Consider the following 22,436-nt stretch of genomic DNA (forward strand, 5'->3'; position numbering starts at 1 on the left):
TCTGAAAAGCATTTTATCTGCTGATATCAGAGATTTTCCTGTGAAATTGATGAGTATGGTTCTAGGGTAACATTTTACCGCAAAACATAACTCGGATATAGATTCACAACTATTGCATCATTAAATATTTTCATACTTGCATTACTCTCAGGATTAGCTAAAACAAAAATGGATGCTGATCATGATATAACTTTTCAGGTCACTATCAGATTAGTTGTGATTAATAAAAGGTTGCACTTTTTGATAATCTCTTTAATTACCTATTAATGGACACCCAACAGATGTGGATCAGCCTACTTAAGGGAACTGAGGAAGCAAATCAGAATTTCAGGTCAAATAGATTTGATGATTGAGCTACAGGTACTGCGAGTGGGGGATGCAACTCCCAGGCTGTAAACTGAGTGTGTTGTTTGTGAAGAATTCAGCTGAGCATGGCATTACGGTATCAATTTTCTTTTAAAAAACACATTTTCAACTGAAAACAGCTCATCCAATTTTTACTAGTAAATGACCACTTGTTTTACAAGCTATGTATTCACCTACAGAATCTACAACTGGTACTCAAAAAACTATTTAATTTAATTTCTCCTACCTGACAGTGGGGATTGTCTGCTCTTGTAATGAGCTGGTAGAAACCCAAGAATCATTTTTTTCAGAAAGTGTGCTAGAGACAGCAAGAATACGAACATCTTCACTGCTTTGATCGGTGCTTCCACTGACAGCTGCTCCACTCTTCTCCGAAGGAAACAGCGCATTGCAATCTGTGTACTTTGATTGTTGCTTTAAACTGGTGGGTTCTGTGAATCAAAAAAGAAAAAAAAATAACAGTAATAAAACAAGAGTTCCTCACAGTTTAATCTTCAAAATTTAAATTCTGATTAGCTATTCAAAATTTAAGTTCTGCACATTGATTTGAATATGAATGCCACCGTTTTCAAGTTAAAATTAAAAAAGTTATCTAGGTGTACTTACCAACAGTTACAGAGCGTAGCTTGTCAAGGACACCATGCAGCCTAAGTAAAAGCAGGACATTAAGTTCCTAAAATACTGCAAGGCTTACAATAAAGATACATATTTCACTTTTACTTAACGGAGTGACTGCTGCCAACGAACTGGAAGCTGTGCAGAAGCATTCTGCGCATAAATGTCAGGTCCCAAATATGAAAAAGTAACTTTCCCCACAACAGACGGAGGAGCTGATAACGATAAGCACACTCAGCGAGAGTACAATAAAACTCTCACAAGCGAACAACATTCTAATATCACCTTCAAGTCACATTTCCTAGTTATAGTGTACTGGAAGTTTTAGCAGTTCATTCTGATGAATTAATCACACCACTGCCACTCTCTCTTCTTGCATTCCTTCTCCATCCTCCCTCTCGTTTTCCGCCCCCAGTCTCTTTGTCCAGTGCTCCCCTCTCTATCTCTCCACACTGTCTCTACTCTCTTTCTCAATTATCCTTTTCCCAGCCGATTAAATCCTAACGTCCTGCGTGTTCAACCACAACAGAGGACCTGATAGAGATAAACACACTCCGTGAGAGTACAATAAAACTCTCACAAGCTGACGACATCCTAATATCATCTTTAAGTCACATTACAGACCTCTCAATACCTGAAATTTCCACCCCTCATCTTTCTCTCTCACTTATCTGTGGGAAGTCCGGCGAGAACAAACAAAAAACCACTGGAACTGTGCATGCGCAACTACTTTATGTCGCTGGCAGCAGTCGCGTCCTTTACTTAAAATTAAAGACTTCTACATAAACATGAGTATCAAAATCTCCGCAGATCACAATTATCCACAGAACACTTGTGGATCTTGCATAAGTCACAATATAGCAGGGGCCCCTACTGTTCTGCAGAATTTGGCACCCACCACAGCACTTTTCCCCTGCCATTTTTTTTCTTGCTTTACTTCTAGTTTTACCCATTACAATTATATTGCAGCCAATAATTAGTATACTGATACCAGTACCGAATTGCATCACCTGGCACCAATCTTCTGATCACCATCAAAATGCAGTTCACATCATCTGCATATTTTTGTTAGGCAAGGGTATTGAGGGTTAAGGAACCAAGGCAGGGAAATGGAGTTAAGATACAGATCCGCCGTGATCTAATTGAATGGCGGAACAGGCTCGAGGGGCTGACTGACCTACTCCTGTTCTTATTTTCAGAGAGCGAGGCTTGAAATGTTGAGATTCTGTAACCCCATTCATCTGTGCTGGTTAACCAGCTGGCTTTGCAGAAATCCAGTTTAGAGGGTAAATGAAAAGCAAACTACTACAGATACTGAAAATCTGAAATTAAAAAACAGAAAATGCTGGAAAGTGTCAGCAGGTCAGGCTCCACAGATGCTTGTGGAGCGAGGAATGCAGGGTTAACATTTCAGGTCAATGACCTTTCGTCAGAACCAAGAGATGTTCCAGATGAAAAGCTTATAAGGAGCAACAGTGCCAGGTAAAAGGGGTCAGGGAAAAAACAAAAAATTGTCTGTGGTTAGGTGGAGGACAAGAGATGATTAAATGACAAAAGTGATAATGGTGGAAGACAAAAGGAGACAATAATGAGAGAAATTAGAGAAATAAAAAAATGTATTCGAGATCCAGAGGATGTGTGTAAATGGTTATAGCAGAGTGGGGAGGAAGCATGGAAACTAGGAAGGTGGTGAAGTCTCCAATGGTGCAACTTATAAATTAGAAGGTAAATGCTTGAATTGTAAAATACATAGAGATCGAATTGCAAATCAATGGGATTACAAGATTGGTGTCAATTGACATGATTTGGATTCATAACACCAGGTTCTAATTGCCACTGCTTCAGCTCAAACAGTCTCACCTGGCTCGGTGAAAAGTCAGGTGAGACAGCTAATTGTAAGTGGCAGCCAATACTGTAACAGCTAAGCAACACAAAGGATTAACCTAAACACAATGTGCTGCTTTTAAACAGTTTAAAATCATTGTTTTTCCAAATAAAGACCACTTGTTTAGTACTCCTGTTAGGATTTAGGTTGAGAAGTCCCCAAACCCTTGATGGACTTCCTGTAGAATCTACATTTTTAAGCCGCAGAAATTGGTTGGGCTTGCTGCAGAATTGAGATGTCACAGAAACCTAGGGGCCCTGAATAAATCACAGAACTACTATTAGAACAAGTTCAATGTTTTTATAATTTTAAACACTGGTTTCTGAAAGTATAATTTTTCAAACTTTTCTATATAAAACAAGTAGTAAAATATAGGAACACATTATATAGAACCGAAAAGGAACTAAAACTTAATTGTTGCACGAAAGGTAAACTTACCATACAGTAAATTTGACAGTGTTGCTTCCTAGAAAGAGAGCAAGATCTTCTGCCATCTGTTCTTGGCTCTTTTTATTGGCTACCATAACCATGATGTAATCTGGTAGTTCTTCATCTACACATGGGAAGGAAAAGTGTCTATGTTAGAAGCAAAAATAGAGTTAAAGAAAAAAAATTCAGTATACTGTACAGACAGAAACTGCTTTTACCCACTCAAAGAAATTCCGTTCTGCATGCTTTCAATTCCTATCGACAATTGTAGTCAATTCTGTGATGTTTCTAGTATCCATTGGGAACAGAGTTCAGTTCTAACCCTCACAGTGAAAGCAAAAACTACAGGCTAGAAAAGGTTCATTTAAATCTAGCTTTAAGATGCCACACACACTGTCTTCTGAATAGCCAATTTAGAGAGTGCAAAGAAAGTTCAGGTTTGAAAACCAATTAAAAAAATCCCACTAAATCCAAGATTTTAATTTTAATGCTTAAAAAAAAACTTTACACCAGATACACCTGCTCTTTCAAAGGTGCTCCTGCCCAATTTTCCAATTTAATCCTACCAGGGCAAGCAAGAGCCATTTTAAAACACTGAAACAGCTATTTTTGCTACAGTTCCCCCCTCCCCAACAAATATGGAAAACACTAAAATTGTTAAAGCCAAAAAGAAAAAAACACCAAATGCAGAAAAACACTTAAATTGTAAACCATGACCCCCGACAACACGTTTCCTTCGACGAGTGTGTGTACTTAAATATAAATAACACTGCATCTTTTACAGTCCATTTGTTTTTCCACAAAATTGATGTTATCTACAAATGCAGCAATGCTAGGAAATAACAATCTTCACACTATTACAGTAAAACTACCATCAGTATATTATCCAACAGGTCTTGATGTTCTTGGTCATGTTTAGAAGCAATTTAAAGTTAACACTTCCCAGTTCCAATTAATTGCTTATTATATTCTACGTGAATAACCTATTTGTGAAAATTGTGAAATTTTAGATAAACCATTAAGATACTATACCAAAACTTTCTACAGTACAATGTTCTAGTGAAAAGTATATATTTGATATTTACTATCAGCAACATACAGTAGTGAGTGATCTGAATTTAATACAGAAAAAATGCACCTTCCATGTTCTGCTGGGATTTTTCTCCAAAATTGTGCAATCACAGAATTCCACTTATTCAATGAATGTGCATTATAATTAACAGTTTTGATACCAAGCATCATTAACAGCATACCTGCATAAGCCCCAAGCTCCAGTAGTTTTCCCTTAATGGCAGTCTGAAAGTTAAATACAGATTAATTTATTTGAGCAGATCAAGCATCAAACCAGAACTTTACAAATTCTGGCAAATAATATTCAAAAAAAGTATTTAACTTGCATTTATATAGTGACGTCAAGGTAGTTAAATGCACTTGTGGTTTTTTTCCCCCCTTATAATACAACATGGATATAACTGGAGCACCTATCATGACAAGTCAATGTTCCACTGCACTCCCGTTTTCATATGTGCTACGCAAGGCTATTAGGTTCCAGTTCTTAGAGAAAACAACTGACTTAGTAAATGTGACCTCAAAAACACCAAGAAAAATCCAGAAATACAATTTCCAAAAAAGGAGTTTAACTTACTCAGTCACCTTGATCATAGGCCTTTACTTAGGGCTGTTTTTCAGTTAAACATTTTTTTTGTTGAGAAGTCACTTTCTAAAAAATCTGTCCATCAGCTGTTCCAGATTTTGGAGGTTGGCACATATATAAGATGTATCACTTCCATTTTCAAGATTATATATTGCAGTGGCTTCAAATCCAACAAAAGAAAGACCAAGGAAGTGCTGGATAGACAATGTCAAGGGTGGCTCGTCACAGAATGGGGTGGCTCATCACAGAATGGGATACAGAGGACTGAAGCAGCCAGGCTAGTTCAGAACCGACAAAAATGGAGTGGATTCATTCGGCTCCATCGTTACTGCTGAGCTGGCGGATGGGAATTTAGTTGTCGTAGTTAAGCCCAATTTGGAGCTAGGCAGATAAGCACAAAGAATCTCAGGAACTCGGTATATAGAAAAATCTAGCGAAGCATTGATCAATGATTGTCACACAATCGTGAATATTGGGAGGGGAGATATCTGTACACCTATAAAAACATATACCTTGATGCTACTCAAACCATTGGAGGTCTTGTCTGCTGCTTTACCACTGATGACTGCACCCTTGGTCTCTGCAATTCCCTGCCTAGTTTCCACTGCATTGCCATCTCCATTCATGTTTTCAAAAACCTTCTCAGAAACCTTCTTTTCAACTGTGACTCCAGATCCACAGCAATGTGGTTGACTCTTATCTGCCCTCTGAAATGGCCTAGCAAACCACTCAGTTGTAACAAACCACTACGGCAAAGTACAAGAATAAAACCAGACAGCATCGACCTAGGCACTAGACTCAGACACGACAAAGACACACCCAGCCCAGTCGACCCTGCAAAGTCCTCCTCACGTGCCAAAATTGGGAGAGCTGTCCCACAGACTAGTCAAGCAACAGCCTGGCATCGTCATACTCACAGAATCATACCTTTCAGCCAATGTCCCAAACTCCTCCACCACCATCCCTGGGTATGTCCTGTCCCACCAGTAGGGCAGACCCACCAGAGGTGGCAGCACAGTGGTATACAGTCGGGAAGGAGTGGCCTGGGAGTCCTCAACATTGACTCCGGACACCATGAAGTCTCAAGGCATCAGCTCCTGCTGATTACCACCTACTACCCACCCTCAGCTGATGAATCAGTACTCCTCCATATTGAACACCGCTTGGAAGAAGCACCGAGGGCAGCAAGTACACAGAATGTACTCTGGGTGGGGAAGTTTAATGTCCATCACCAAGACTGGCTCGGTAGCACCACTACTGACCAAGCCCTGAAGAACATAGCTGCCAGTCTGGGCCTGTGTCAGGTGGTAAGAGAACACAAGGGAAATTCCAACTTTACCTCGTCCTCACCAATCTACCTATCGCAGATGTAAAAGTCCATGACAGTATTGGTAGGAGTGACCACCGCAGAGTCATTATGGAGACAAAGTCTCACCTTCACACTGAGGATACTTTCCATCGTGTTGTGTGGCACTACCACGGTGCTAAATGGGAAAGACTCAGAACAGATCTAGCAGCTCAAAACTTTGCATCCATGAGGCGCTGTGGGCCATCAGCAGGAGCAGAATTGTATTCCACCACATTCTGTAACCTCACGGCCCAGCATATTCCTCACTCTACCATTACCATCAATCCAGGGTACCAACCCTGGTTCAATAAAGGAGTGTAGAAGAGCATGCCAGGAGCAGCACCAGGTGCCAACAGGGTGAAGCTACAACACATGCATGCTAAACAGCGGAAACAGCATGCTAGACAGAGCTAAACAATCCCACAACCAACGGATCAGATCCAAGCCCTGCAGTCCTGCCACATCCAGTCGTGAATGGTGGTGGACAATTAAACAACTAACTGGAGGAGGAGGCTCCATGAACATCCCCATCCTCAATGATGGTGGAGCCCAACACCTGAGTGCAAAAGACAAGGCTAAAGCGTTTGCAAACATCTTCAGCCAGAAGCGCCAAATGGATGATCCATCCAGGCCTACTCCTGAGATCCCCACCATTACAGAAAGCAGTCTTCAGCCAATTCGATTCACTCCACGTGATATCAAAAAATGGCAAGGCACTGGATACAGCAAGGGCAATGGGCCCCAGAAACATCACAGCTGCAGGGCTGAAGACTTGTGCTCCAGATCTAGCTGTGCCTCTAGCCAAGCTATTCCAATACAACTACAACACTGGCATCTACCTGACAAAATGGAAAATGACCCAGGTATGCCCTTTCCACAAAAAGCAGGACAAATCCAATCTGGCCAATTACTGCCCCATCAGCCTACTCTCCCATCATCAGCAAAGTGATGGAAGGTGTTGTCGACAGCGCTATCAGGTGGCAATTACTCACCAGTAACCCGCTCACCAATCCTCAGTTTGGGTTCCGCCAGGACTACTTGGCTCCAGACCTCATTAGAGCCTTGGTCCAAACAGGGACAAAAGAGCTGAATTCCAGAGGTGAGGTGAGAGTGACTGCCCTTAATATCAACATTGAAGATAGGAGCAGGAGTAGGCCATTCGGCCACTCGAGCCTGCTCCGCCATTCAATGAGATCATGGCTGATCATCCAAATTCAGTACCCTGTCCCTGCCTTCTCCCCATATCCCTTTAGTCTTAAGAAATATATCTAACTCCTTCTTGAATATATTTAATGAATTGGCCTCCACTGCCTTCTGTGGTAGAGAATTCTACAGGTTCACCACTCTCTGGGTGAAGAAATTCCTCATCTCTGTCCTAAATGGCTTACCCCTTATCCTTAGACTATGACCCCTGGTTCTGGACTCCCCCGGCCATCGGGAACATCCTTCCTGCATCTAGTCTGTCTAGTCCTGTTAGAATTTTAAGTTTCAATGAGATCCCCTCTCATTCTTCTAAACTCCAGCGAGTATAAGCCCAATCGACCCAATCTCTCCTCATACGTCATTCCTGCCATCCCAGGTATCAGTCTGGTGAATCTTCGCTGCACTCCCTCCATGGCAAGAACATCCTTCCTCGGATAAGGCGACCAAAACTGCACACAATACTCAAGGTGTGGTCTCACCAAGGCCCTGTACAACTGCAGCAAGGCATCCTTGTTCCTGTACTCAAACCCTCTCGTTACGAAGGCCAACATACCATTTGCCTTCTTAACCACCTGCTGCACCTGCATGCTTACCTTCAGCGACTGGTGCACAAGGACACCCAGGTCTCGTTGCACTTCCCCTTCTCCCAATCTATTGCCATTCAGATAATAGTCTGCCTTCCTGTTTTTGCCACCAAAGTGGATAACCTCGCATTTATCCACATTATACTGCATCTGCCATGCTTCTGCCCAATCACCCAACCTGTCCAAATCATACTGGAGTTTCTCAGCATCCTCCTCACAGCACATACACCCACCCAACTTTGTGTCGTCTGCAAACTTGGAGATAGTACATCTAGTTCCCTCGTCTAGGTCATTTATATATATATATTGTGAATAGCTGGGGTCCTAGGACCGATCCCTGCGGTACCCCACTAGTCACTGCCTGCCACTGAAGGCAGCATTTGACCGAGTGTGCCATCAAAGAGCCCTAGTAAAACTGAAGTCAATGGGAATCGGGGGAAAACTCCACTAGCTGGAGTCATACCAAGCACAAAGGAAGATGGTTCTGGTTGTTGGAGGCCAATCATCTCAGCCCCAGTACATCGCTGCAGGAGTTCTTCAGGGCAGTGTCCCAGGCCCCACCATCTTCAGCTGCTTCATCAATGACCTTCCCTCCATCATAAGGTCAGAAGTGGGGATGTTCGCTGATGACTGCAGTGTTCAGTTCCATTCGCAACTCCTCAGATAATGAAGCAGTCCATGCCTGCATGCAGCAAGACATGGACAACATTGAGGTTTGGGCTGATAAGCGGCAAGTAACTTTCGCGCCACTTGTGCCAGGCAATGACTATCTCCAACAAGAGAGTGTTTAACCACCTCTCCGTGACATTCAATGGCATTACCATCATCAAATCTCCCACCATCAACATCCTGGGGGTCACCATTGACCAGAAACTTAACTGCACCAGCCACATAACTACTGTGGTTACAAGAGCAGGTCAGAAGCTGGGCAATTTGCGGCGAGTGACTCACCTCCTGACTCCCCAAAGCCTTTCCACCATCTACAAGGAACAAGTCAGGAGTGTGATGGAATACTCTCCACTTGCCTCGATGAGTGCAGCTCCAACACTCAAGGAGCTCGACACCATCCAAGACAAAGCAGCCCGCTTGATTGGCACCCCGTCCATCACTTAAAGCATTTACGGCCTCCACCACCGGCACACCATGGCTGCAGTGTGTAGCATCTACAAGATGCACTGCAGCAACTTGCCAAGGCTATTTCGACAGCACCTCCCAAATCCACGAGTTGTACCACCTAGAAGGACAGGGCAGCAAGCGCATGGCAACACCACCACCTCCATGTTCCCCTCCAAGTCACACACCATCCTGACTTGGAAAGATATATCGCCGTTCCTTCATCATTGCCATGTCAAAATCCTGGAACTCCCTCCCTAACAGCACTGCGGGAGTAACATAGAAAAACATAGAGATAGGAACAGGAGTAGGCCATTCGGCCCTTCGAGCCTGCTCCGCCATTCAATGAGATCATGGCTGATCTTCGTCTGAGATCATAGCTGATCTTACCAGTTCAGTACCCCGTCCCCGCCTTTTCTCCGTAACCCTTAATCCCCTTAGCCTTCAGAAATATATCCAATTCTCTCTTGAAAATATTTATTGAATTAGCCTTCACAGCCCTCTGTGGCAGGGAATTCCACAGGCTCACCACTCTTTGAGTGAAGAAATTCTTCCTCATCTCTGTTTTAAATGATTTGCCCGCTATTTTTAGACTGTGGCCCCTGGTTCTGTGCTCCCCGGCCATTGGAAACATTCTCTCTGAATTCAGCCTGTCCAGGCCTGCCATAATTTTATATGTTTCGATGAGATCCCCTCTCAATCTTCTAAACTCCAGTGAGTACAAGCCCAAACTATTTAATCTCTCTTCGTAGGTCATTCCCGCCATTCCAGGTATCAGCCTGGTGAATCGCCGCTGCACTCCTTCCATGGCAAGAACATCCTTCCGCAGATGGGGCGACCAAAACTGTACACAATACTCCAGATGCGGTCACCACATGGACTGCAGTGGTTCAAGAAGGCAGCTCACCACCACCCTCTCAAGGGCAATTAGGGATAAGATAAGAACATAACAAATAGGAGCGGGAGTATGCCATTTGGCCCTTCAATCCTGCTCCGCCATTCAACAAGATCATGGCTGATCTTCTACCTGAACTCCACCTTCCCACACTAGCCCCATATCCCTTAATTCCCCAAAATGTATCGAGCTCTGTCTTGAATATATTCAATGACTGAGCATCCACAGCTCACTGGGGTAGAGAATTCCAAAGATTCACAACCCTTTGAATGAAGAAATTTCTCCTCATCTCAGCCCTAAATGGCCAACCCCTTATTCTGAGACTGTGACCCTGTGTTCTAGATTCCCCAGCCAGGGGGAACATTTTCTCAGCATTAACCCGGTCAAGCCCCTTAAAAATTGTATATGTTTCAATGAGATCACCTCTCATTCTTCTAAACTCTAGGGAACAGAGGCCTAGTCTACTCAATCTCTCCTCATAGGGCAATCCTCTCATCCCAGGAACCAATCTGGTGAACCTTCGCTGCATTCCCGCTAAGGCAAGTATGTATTTACTTAGGTAAGGAGACCAGAACTGTACACAGTACTCCAGGTGTGGCCTCACCAATGCCCTGTATAATTGCAGTAAGACTTCTTTACTCTTATACTCTAATCCCTTTGTAACAAAAGCTGACATACCATTTGCTTTCCTAATTGCTTGCTGTACCTACATGTTAACTTTCTGTGATTCATGTACAAGGACACCCAGGTCCCTCTGAATGCAAACATTTCCCAGTCTCTCACCATTCAAAAAATATTCTGCTTTTTTGTTTTTCCTACAAAGTGGATAACTTCACACTTCCCCACATTGTATTCCATTTGCCATGTTCTTGCCCACTCAGTCAACCTGTCTATGTATCTCTGCAGCTTCTTTGTGTCCTCCTCCTCAGCTTATTTTCCCACCTAACTTTGTATCACCAGCAAACTTACACTCAGTCCCTTCATCTAAGTCATTACAGGAAACTTTGTGCTATCCGGCACCGAGCTGTTGCCGTCCCATCAAAACTGCCGGACAAACCAGCGCTAATGTTGAAACATACGGAGATTTTGAGCTCCGTATCTGGCAACAAACCCTGTGCTTCTAAACAGTCGGCCGTACCTTGCAAGCGTCTCTGTAGCTTAGCAACAGCTTCAGCGAGGCCTTGCAGAGCCTGACTGGTGAAAAAAAAGCAACGAAAAGAAAAAAAACCTAACGAAACGGCTCCTGATTTTTGCCGGTGGCTCAAGCATTCCGGACAGTTAACCTCCGGATAAACCAAAGTTTCCTGTAATATAGATTGTAAATAGCTGAGGCCCAAGCACTGACCCTTTGTGGTACTCTGCTAGTTACAGCCTGCCAACCCAAAAGAGTCCCGTTTATTCCTACTCTCTGTTTTCTGTCCATTAACCAATCCTCAATCCATTCGAATATATTACCCCCAATCCCACAAGTCCTAATTTTGTGTAATAACCTCTTGTGTGGCACCTTATCCATCCTACTAGTTCCATCTTGAAAAAACTCTAAACAGGTTTGTCAAACACGATTTCCCTTTCATAAAACCATGTTGACTCTGCCTAATGATATTATGATTTTCTAAGTGCCCTTTTACCACGTCCCTAATAATAGATTCTAGCATTTTGCCTACTACTGATGTCAGGCTAACTGGCCTATAGTTCCCTGTTTTTTCTCTTCTTTCTTAAATAGCATGGGGTTGGGCAATAAATGCTGGCCCTGCCAGCGACACCCACAGCCCATGAACGAATTTTTAAAAAATTGCACTAGTAGGACAAGGAGGCACAGGTTCAAACTAGTAAAAGGCAAATTTAAGACTGATACAAGCAAGATGTTTGTCACACAAGTGATCAATATATGGAATGGACGTCCAGATAGAGTATCGGAGGCAAAACGTCTGGAATCATTTATGAATTACTTGGATGCGGTAATTGGGGAAACTAAGGTATTTCTGGATGGATGGATGGACCAAGATGAATTGAATAGCTTTCCTCACCTGTAACGTTCTCTGAACCTACCCACTCAGCACCCACTGTGTTTTCTCCTGCTTAATGCAAAGCATTTTGAACTGCCTTCCCGCATGATACACTATAGAAATGCAAACTTCTGTTGTGAATTCCTACTTACCCGTTACATTTTAATTATTTTTCAGTACCTAAAAGGGCTAACCAACATCTCACATTGATGTGACGCACCGCCATTGGAAGGTTAGTTCCTGGCTGTGCCCAAATTGCTCCCACTCTAATAATAAAAGGGAAGACAGATAAAGTTACAATGTCTTTATAAATAGCAGAGGATTAATTCAACCTGCCCACCGCCTACAGAAAATGTAATTTCTTGTCCTTTCTGGTTTGTAGCAGCAGCTCCTGAACAGACATCAAAACTCACTCTGAATTACGGAACATTGTCGCAATGAACCAGCGTAGCACACGTAGTTAATCTGAGAGATATCTGTCTCAAATTGCAGGTGGTGAAAGAAGGCATATAATGCAGTATATAACATAATAAGTGAATAAAACCTGTATCATTTTAAATACATCTCATCTTCCCCACCCACTCAACTGCAGTCTGTGGGTGAACAGCATACATTGGTGATAAGGAGAAGGCAGACTATTTCCTTTACTGACCCTAGGAGGGGTCTACCACCACCACAACCTTAAGAGATCACAGAATAATACAGCACAGAAGGGGGCCATTCGGCCCATGGTGCCTGTGCCAGTTCTTTGAAAGAGCTGTCCAATTAAATATCACACCCCAGCCTTTTCCCAATAACCCTGCAAATTAGTTCTCTTCAAGTACATGTCCAATTGCCTTTAGAAAGTTCCTGTGGAATCTGCTTCCCCCACCCTTTCAGGTAGTGTGTTCCAGACCTTAACAACCCTCTATGTGAAGAAATTTCTCCTCATTTCCCCTTTAGTTCTTTTGCCAATTATTTTAAATTTATGGTCTCTGGTTACCGACCCACTTGCCCTTTTCTCCCTACTTCCTCTATCAATAACTATTAGATTGCTCCTTAACATTCTCTGCTCTAAGGAGAACAATCCCAGTTTCTCCAACCTCTCCACACAACAGAAGTCCCTCATTCCTGGTATCATCCTGGTAAACTGCCTCTGTACCCTCTCCAAGGCCTCAACATCCTTCCTAAAAAGTGTGGTGCCCAGAATTGTAAATAATACTCCAGCTGAGGTCTAACCAGAGATTTGTAAAAGTTTAGTATGACTTCCTTATTTTTGTATTCAATGCCTCTATTTACAAAGCCAAGTATCCCATACGCTTTCTTAACCACCTTCTCAACTTGCCCTGTCACCTTCAAGGATTGGTGAATATGCACCCTCGGGTCCCTCTGCTCTTGCACCCCCTCAAAATAGTACCATTTACATTCTCCTGCCTCTCCCATAGCACATCACTTCACACTTATCCGCGTTAAATTGTGTCTGCCCATTTCACCAGTCTGTCCACATCCTCCTGAAGTCTGCTACTATCCTGCTCACTATTTACTACGTTGCGAAGTTTTGTATCATCCGCAAACTTCAAAATTGTACTCCCTATACCAAGTCCAGGTCATTTATATACAAGAAAAGCAATGGTCCCAATACCAACCCCTGGGAACCCCACTGCATACTTCTCTCCAGTCACAAAAACATCCATTCACCACTACTCTCTGCCGCCTATCCCATAGCCAATTATGTATCCAAGTTACCCCTGTCCCTTTAATACCAAGTGCTTCTATTTTCTGAGTAAGTCTGTTATGTGGTACTTTATTAAACCTCTCTGTTACTTCAAAGAATTAGTAGAACTAAAAGATGGTAGAACTGGCCTCTTGGGGAAAAAAAACACTGATGCAATATCTGGAAAATAGTACCAGTAGAAATCAAGCAAAAGCACAGGAGAAGCACAAATAAACCAAGAGTGAGAGGGACAAACGAACCAGGAGAAAGGAGGAAAATATGCAGAGAGAAAAAAAGAGGAAATCAATAAAATGTCTGGAACTAAGTTCAAGCCACAAAGCACATAAGTGAAAAAGGCAGAGAACCATGAAGAGAGAGAAAATTAGATAATCGGAATAGGAATGAAAGAAAAATTAGAAAGTGGAGTCTGCATTTACCATCCATCCAAATAGAATAGACACACAGTAAATATATGATCATTCAAAATGCAATTCCAATAAGTTTGTCACGAATCATTGTCAATGACAGTTATTACAGTGATTAAGGGGATTTAGAGACAGCAGTATTATTTAAAAGCAGCATTTAGCTTGATATTGTAATTAAAGAGTAATTTGAACTTTTGAATCACTATGGTCTGACTACGAGTATGGTTTGGCTAGCTAATACAGAAATTGTGTTTATCAGATAGGAGTTTAGAGAACAAAATATTAAGATTAAAATATAAATTTACTTCAAAGCATTCATTAAATATAAAACTATATCTGTATTCTTTCACTGATTATTGCCATTCAAATCAGAACCCATCAGTGAATATTTAGTTTTAGAACTGAATGGCAAAAATAAATGAAAGGACACGGTGGCATAGTGGTTAGCACTGTTGCCTCACAGCGCCAGGGACCCGGGTTCAAATCTGGCCTTGGGCGACTGTCTGTGTGGAGTTTGCACATTCTCCCTGTGTCTGCGTGGGTTTCCTCCGGGTGCTCTGGTTTCCTCCCACAGTCCAAAGATGTGCAGGTTAGGTTGATTTGGCTATGATAAATTGACCCTTAGTGTTAGGGGATTAAATACGTGGGGTTACGGGGATAGGGTGGGATATGTGTCGGTGCAGGCTCGATGGGCCGAAATGGCCTCTATCTGCACTGGTGATTCTGTGATTCTGTGAATTCCCCAAAAAATTCTGCATTGTCTTTATTTTTTTCCCCCTGTGGTATGCACTGTAACTCTCATCCTCGTCCAATTCCATATGTAGCCATCCAAACATGCCAGCAGAAAAGCTCCCGTGGGAACACAAAGAGATGGGGAAATCTGGAACTCTCACCAAAAAGCTGTTGAGCCTAGGTCAATTGAAAATTTCTAAACTGAGACTGATAGATTTTGTTAGGCAAGGGTATTAAGGGTTACAGAACCAAGGCAAGTAAATGGAGTTAAGATACAGATCAGCCATGATCTAATTGAATGGCAGGGTACAGGTTCGAGGGGCTAGGTGACATACTTCTGTTCCTAACTCAGTGGGAAAATGCATCACATCATGTGGTAGTCAGCAGTAACCATAAGGAAGATTTCAGGTTCAATCAGTAATGATTGCTTAATCAGAGATCTAGCCAAACTCAACTAGAATACATTACAATTCTAGAATACATTACATTACAATTGAATCCAGTTCGTTTCCTCGGGGGGGGGGAACAATTATTGACCTCTGCTGGAAAGTGCACAGGCGCGAACATTAAATGGATTTCAACTTCTTTTGTACAACAGGCAGGCATAACGAATTTGTAGGCCAATATATAAATGAAAAATAAAAACAGAAAAAGCTGGAAATACTCAGCCGGTCAAGCCAGTTCTGACGAAGGGTCATCGACCTGAAAGGTTAACTCTGTTTCTCTCTCCATAGATGCTGCCTGACATGCTGAGTATTTCCAGCATTTTCTGTTTTTATTTAAGATTTCCAGCATCCGTAGTATTTTGCTTTTGTATAAAATGCAAGACGTTTGCCATACAGCTTTTACTAGTGGTGTGTTCCCTACAACCTATGATGGAAAGAGAATAAGGCTGAAAGCGACAGGCTTGAAGATTTTTTAAAAATTAAAAAAAAAAGAGAAAACGCTGGAAGCACTCAGATCAAATCAAACGGGAACAACCAGACGACGTTTCTGGCACAGAACCTACCGGCCAACTAATGTATTATGTTTTTTTAAGTAACAATTTCCGGTTAAGTTAGAAATGAGTTTCCAGCCTGGCGTCACACGGGGATCCTCCTCCTCGTCCCCCGATTATTTCAGCAATGATGCGAATACTTTTACCATCTCTGCGATTTGAGACAGGTCTGCAGACTGAGCGGCGCCGGGCTCACTGTGAAGATAAGCCCGGAATTCAGAGCCAGTTGAAGCCCGGGTCTGAGCCGTTGCCACACGGCAGAAAAGGACAAAATACAAGAAAGCTTTTCCGCAGGCGGCGCACGGGCCGCGTCAACTCCCCACTACTGGCGTTGGGATTGGATCCGACTCCCCGCATTGTTCCGGCGGCTGCAGGCCGGGCCGGGGGCCGTTAATCAACCTCCGGCCGGCGACACCAATGCGAAGCCCGCGGGGCCGCCCCGGCGCCGATTTCAGAACTCCGGTCACGGCGGGGTTAGTCTTGTCCTGGTCCGCCCCCACCCCCGGCTTAGGCCAGACTTACTCTGATCTTGCGGCTGATTTCGGTTCCTATTTCCATCGCTGACCATCAGAGCGTCGCCGCTGCCCGTTCCGTGTCCTGTGTCCGAGCCCAAGCCGTCTCCGCTCCGTGTCCGAGCCCTCTCCGTGTCCTGTGTCCGAGCCCTCTCCGCTCCGTGTCCTGTATCCGAGCCCTCGCCTCTCTGTGTCTGTGTCCGAGCCCGAGCCCAAGCCCTCTCCACTCCGTGTCGTGGCCGCCTCAGCAACGGTGCCGCAGCCGGGCACCCTGGGACGGACCGCGTGCCGTTCGTGTCAAACCTCCGCCTGCGCGGAGACCCACATTGCGCTCAGTTAGAATTTCGAAATCCAGTAACAGCAGGCAGCGAACACAGCAACTTATTTCCCATTTTTAATAAAATTATACAAATGCAAAATGGACAAAACTAAAAATAAGAGCAAGGTAAACTGGCATTTATATCAGCGAGAATGTGGTTGGATATTTTTTTTTTGCCGACTGTTTACTTGAAATATGGATTATGCTCTTTCCCTTACCCTCTCGTACCCACTCTCTAATTTCCTGCATTTCTGTCTCCCTTCACTCCCTCTTACAATTTCCATTTCATGCCTACTGCCATTGTTTTACTCAATCCCTCCTCCCTTTCATTTTTCTCTCTCAACTCTGTCTTGTTACTTTTCCCTTTTCCATAAGGCCAAGCTGATACGAATATTAAACTTCAATGAACATTGGACATTACTTTAAAAAAAACTAAATCTCTTCCTACAGAAAATAACTAGCTTAGAAGAATACAATTTGCTCTAACCAACAAACTGATGTCAAGATAATGACTGTTTACAGAAATTATCTGGATTTAGGAGACAAATATTGAAATTTGCTGACAGCATCAAATTAGAATTATAGCAATTTTGAGAGAGGATTGTGAAAGACTATGGGCCAGAATTTGCGGTCGGTATGACGGCATACTCTCCGAATACACCGTCATACCGCCTTTGAAATGGACAGCAAATTCAGCTAAATCCCGAATTTGCAATCGGTCAAGTTCCAACTTGACAGATGATCCGCACCAACATTGAAATCCTAATTGCTGGCGCGGAGCTAGGCTAAATGTTCACCAACTGCCCAGCAAATTAAAACACAGAAACCTCACAGTGCAGATAGAGACCATTTCGGCCCATCGAGCCTGCACCGACACATATCCCACCTGATCCCCATAACCCCTACACCAACACCAACACATATCCCACCCTATCCCTGTAACCCCACGTATTTAATCCCCCTAACACTAAGGGTCAATTTTATCATAGCCAATCAACCTAACCCGCACATCTTTGGACATATGAAAATTTTACGGCTGATGGAAACAGGCGCAGGGTCTGTTTGCACAGAGTAAGGAGATACCTCCTGACAAAATAATTAAGAAATTGCACTCTGTAGTGTATGTACCTGTCTACCCTTAAGGAAATTATTGTATGTAACCGTTCACCTTTAAGGGAACTACTTTAAGTGTGGCACTACTTGTTTGGCTTCTGTATACTGTAATACCGACAGTGACCACACCAGTATATAAGTGTTGTGACAGGATAACTGGGGCAGATTCGCCCGGACCTTCGAATAGTAAAGACCTGTTTGTTGTTATTTCTGAAGTCTGTGTATTTATTAACTGCACAACCCACAGACTTTACAGTGGCGACGAGTCCGATCGTACCCTGCGGCAAGATTACCAAAGCAAGAAGAGCGTCGAAGAGAGGCAACCGCCCTCGTCGTGCTGCTGGAAGAAAACACGAGGCTGCGGCAGGAGAAAGGTGGAAGACTTTAGCAACAAAAGCTTCCGTCTGCAACAGGCACTGACTACCCTTCTACCACGGTACAGAGTGAGCCGATCAGCAGGGAACAAGGCGGCCGAAGAGACTGTGAGTAGGGGAAGGTGTAGAGAATATCCGGAGGATAAGGGCAGAGCACTCGACCTCGGTCGAGGGGGAGCTGAGCCGGTCAAAAGTCGGGTCCAACGGCGTCCGGTGACAGCCGGACCGCGATCGGCGGGAAAAATCCGGGCAGCGACCGCAGCCACGAAACGCTGAGCCTGCAAGTAGGCGCGGGAAGAGAAACCCAGCCGCAGCCGGGGAGGGAAACACCGGTCTGCGAGAGGGCTGGGGAGGCGAATGGGAACCGTGCGGGTGAGAGCCAGGTGCGGAGAGAGAGACTGCGAGGAGCCAGTCCAGCGGCTGAGCTGTTCTCCACCAACGGGGTACTCAGAGCCGGCAAAACCGAACGTGCGGGAGTGGGAGAGAGACACAGCCGAAAACAGGGTGAGAGTCTGCGCGAGAGCCAGTCCAGCGGCTGAACTGTCCTCCGTTAACGGGGTGTACCCAGCGCCGGTAGAGCCGTGCGGGCGGGCAGGAGAAGACAGAGCCGAGTAGGGGGAGCTGTGCGAGAGCCAGCCCAGCGGCTGAACCTGTCCGCTGCGGGGAAAGCGTACCCCTTCCACCAGGAAGAAACGCGGGAAGCCGCCATTAGGCGGAGGAGCCGACAGAAGCGGGAAACCGCCATTGAAGTGGGCGGGGAGAGAAAGGAAGAGCGGGAAACCGCCAAATTCGTGGGAAAAGCCGCCATCTTAGAAAAAAAAATACATAAGAATTTAAAGAAATATTTGTGTTGTACCCAAAGAAAGGAAGATGCCTAAGCGTGGGGACAGCAACGATTTTAACTCCGAAATAGAAGACTGGCCCACGTACGTGGAACGTATTGAGATACATTGTAAGGCTAACAAAATAGCTAAGGAGGAAAAAGCTGTAACCTTACTTAACATGATGGGTGCGAAAACATTCGGGTTGTTGAAGCATCATCTCTCTCCAGCTAAACCGGCGGATCAGACTTTCGAGGATATAGTAGCAGTGCTGAAGGATCACTTGAACCCCACACCGTTGAAGCTGGCTGAACGATTCAGATTCTATGCGAGAACGCAGAAGAAAGACGAAAGCAACGCGGAATACTTGGTCGAACTGCGGAGGCTAGCGAAACACTGCCAGTTCGGAGGGAATCTGACAGAGGCACTGCGAGACAAGTTCGTATGTGGATTGTCCAAAGAAGGGACGCAAAAGCGACTACTGGAAGAGAACAACCTCACACTTGACAGGGCTGTCCTTATAGCCGCATCATACGAAGCCGCAGCAAAAGGAACGGCGGTAATGCAGCAGAAGGCGGTGGCACTAGGGGTGGACCACATCACCTCGAGGACTACGAAATGCTATCGTTGTGGGAAGACAACACACGACCAGAAGCGTTGCTGGGGTAAAAACCAAGAATGCCGGAAATGTGGCAAGATCGGGCACATAGCTAAAGTGTGCCGGTCAGGAACGACGTACAACAATAACGAGTCCTCACAAAAATGGTACAGAAAGGTACAAGAGGCGACTAGGAAGAGTCTGAAGGAACAGAAGTCGGACTCTCACTCCAAACACAAAGGACTGGACAGTCTGAGAATCCACAACGTGAACAATGAAGCCGACCGACAAACTATTTGGATAACGTTACAGATTGAGAAGGTCCAAGTAAAAATGGAAGTAGACACCGGATCGGCGTTGACTGGCATGAATAAGCATGACTATAAAAAGTTTTTCAAGCATATTCCACTACGGAATACGGATCTAGTGCTGCAGACATACACGGGGCACAAAGTATTCCCCATCGGAAAACTAGAGGTTAAGGTGAGATACCAGGATAAAGTTCACCACCGGTTAGATCTGTATGTGTTGCCTGAGGGAGGTCCACCACTTCTGGGACGAGAGTGGATCCGAAAAATAAAGATGGACTGGCATGCACTAAACACCATGACGGTGGAGTCCGAAAAAGAGGATGTCAAACCTGAACGGTTGTCCAGAATATTAGACGAAGCTAAAGAGGTATTCCAGCAAGGACTGGGAACGCTGCGAGGTATTAAAGCAAAGGTCAAGATTGCAGAACATGCAAGCCCAAAGTTTTTTAAGGCCAGATCGGTACCGTACGCAATACGACCAGCAGTAGAGGCAGAACTAGAAGAACTTGAACGATCAGGGGTTCTGTCAAAAGTAGACTGGAGTGAGTGGGCCACGCCCATTGTTCCCGTCATGAAATCCTCACCAAGTAATAAGCCAGGGGGACCGGGGAAGGTCCGTATCTGCGGAGATTTCAAGATCACAGTGAATCCGGTACTTCACACGGTACAATACCCGCTTCCGCGGATTGAAGATATTTTTGCTTCATTGGCTGGAGGGAAGCACTTCACAAAGATAGACTTGGCTCAGGCATATTTACAGATGGAGGTTGAGGAAGAGTCACGCCAATACCTCACCATCAACACTCACAGAGGCTTGTATCGCTATAATAGACTGGTCTTTGGAGTAGCTTCGGCGCCAGCAATTTGGCAGAGGGCCATGGAACAGGTGTTACAAGGAATTCCAAGCACGCAGTGCTACTTAGATAATATTCTAATCACGGGAAAAGATGAGGAAGAACACCTCACGAATTTGAAACTGGTACTCACCAGGTTGAAGGAGTATGGCCTTCGGGTTAATCGCAAGAAGTGTGAGTTCTTCCAAAAACGGATCTCATACTGCGGTCATGTCATTGACCGAGAGGGACTACATAAGTCACCGGAAAAGATAGGAGCGGTCGTGAAGGCCCCCGCTCCAGGAAACGTGTCACAGCTAAGGTCATTCTTGGGGTTGATTAATTACTATCACAAGTTTCTGCCAAATTTATCTACGGTGCTGCATCCGCTAAATGAGCTGTTGCGGAAAGAAACACCATGGAGGTGGAGTGAAGAATGCAAAAAGGCTTTTCGCAGGAGCAAGGAGTTGATTACCTCTGAAGAAGTGTTGGCTCATTTCAACCCAGCATTACCCCTTCGGCTAGCTTGTGATGCTTCCCCGTACGGAATTGGGGCAGTACTTTCGCACAGACTACCAAATGGCTCGGAAAGGCCGGTGGCATTCGCGTCCCGATCATTGACACCAGCGGAACGAAATTACGCCCAGATAGATAGGGAGGCCCTCAGTCTTGTGTGGGGCGTGAAGAAATTCAACCATTACCTGCAGTGTAAGAGGTTCACATTGCTGACGGACCACCAGCCGTTGGTGTCCATATTCAACCCAAACAAGGCCGTTTCTACCATGACGGCACAAAGGTTACAAAGATGGTCAGTTTTACTTGGGGCACACCAGTATGATATTGAATACAAACGGTCCAAACAGCATGGAAACGCTGATGGGCTATCACGCTTGCCATTGCCGATGGTAGAAGAAGCGAGGACAGTGGACCCAGTAGAGTTGTTCCACTCATCAATAGTGGAGTGTCTGCCGATAACAAACTCAATGATTGAGAATGAGACAAGGAATGACCCGACTCTTTCACGAGTCTATGATTTAACGGTGGAGGGATGGCCAGCACAGTGAGAGCCAACACTGCAAGCATTCTCACAGAGGAAAGAACTGTCAGTGTGTCGAGGAACCCTGATGTGTGGGTCTAGAGTGGTGATTCCACCCAAACTCCAAAAGAAGGTACTCAAGGAGCTGCACGAAGGACACCTGGGTGGCGTAAAGATGAAGAATCTAGCAAGGGCGTTTGTGTGGTGGCCAGGCATCGATGGGGACATAGAGATCACGAAGAATTGCCTAGGATGTCAGAGGGTTCAGAATGCGCCACCACAGGCTCCTCTGCACCCATGGGAGTGGCCCTCATCTCCCTGGCAAAGAGTACACATCGACTTTGCTGGTCCATTTATGGACTCGATGTTCCTAATAGCGGTAGATGCCCACTCCAAGTGGCCAGAAGTAATTAAGATGACCACCACCACGACGGAAAAAACCATCACGGTGTTAAGGACTATGTTTGCTCGGAATGGCCTGCCAGAACAGATCTGTTCTGACAATGGACCGCAATTTGTATCTGAGGAATTTAAGAAATTCTTAAAGAGCAATGGGGTTAAACATTACACGTCA

General features: G+C 44.6%; 1 protein-coding gene across 4 annotated transcripts in view; it reads right to left on the reverse strand.

Annotated features, from left to right (window-relative positions):
- Window positions 1–16,682, reverse strand: part of zc3h14 (zinc finger CCCH-type containing 14) — a 45,495-nt gene extending 28,813 nt beyond the window's left edge. Inside the window, exons 1-5 of one of the 4 annotated variants that reach the window (XM_086002889.1) lie at window positions 16,468–16,682; window positions 4,549–4,591; window positions 3,305–3,419; window positions 973–1,013; window positions 593–797 (exon numbers count right to left, since the gene is read on the reverse strand). In XM_086002889.1, the coding sequence (XP_085859015.1) occupies window positions 593–797; window positions 973–1,013; window positions 3,305–3,419; window positions 4,549–4,591; window positions 16,468–16,503 (440 nt within the window). In that variant the 5' untranslated portion in view covers window positions 16,504–16,682. Of the gene's footprint in view, window positions 1–592; window positions 798–972; window positions 1,014–3,304; window positions 3,420–4,548; window positions 4,592–15,957; window positions 16,044–16,467 lie in introns of those variants that run through there. The other 3 variants (XM_086002888.1, XM_086002891.1, XM_086002890.1) reach the window with 3 other exon arrangements.
- Window positions 16,683–22,436: the final 5,754 nt, after the last annotated feature.

Source organism: Somniosus microcephalus, chromosome 12 (assembly GCF_052327205.1).
Source record: "Somniosus microcephalus isolate GS21.2 chromosome 12, FLI_Smic_1.0, whole genome shotgun sequence".
Taxonomy (NCBI): Eukaryota; Metazoa; Chordata; class Chondrichthyes; order Squaliformes; family Somniosidae; genus Somniosus; species Somniosus microcephalus.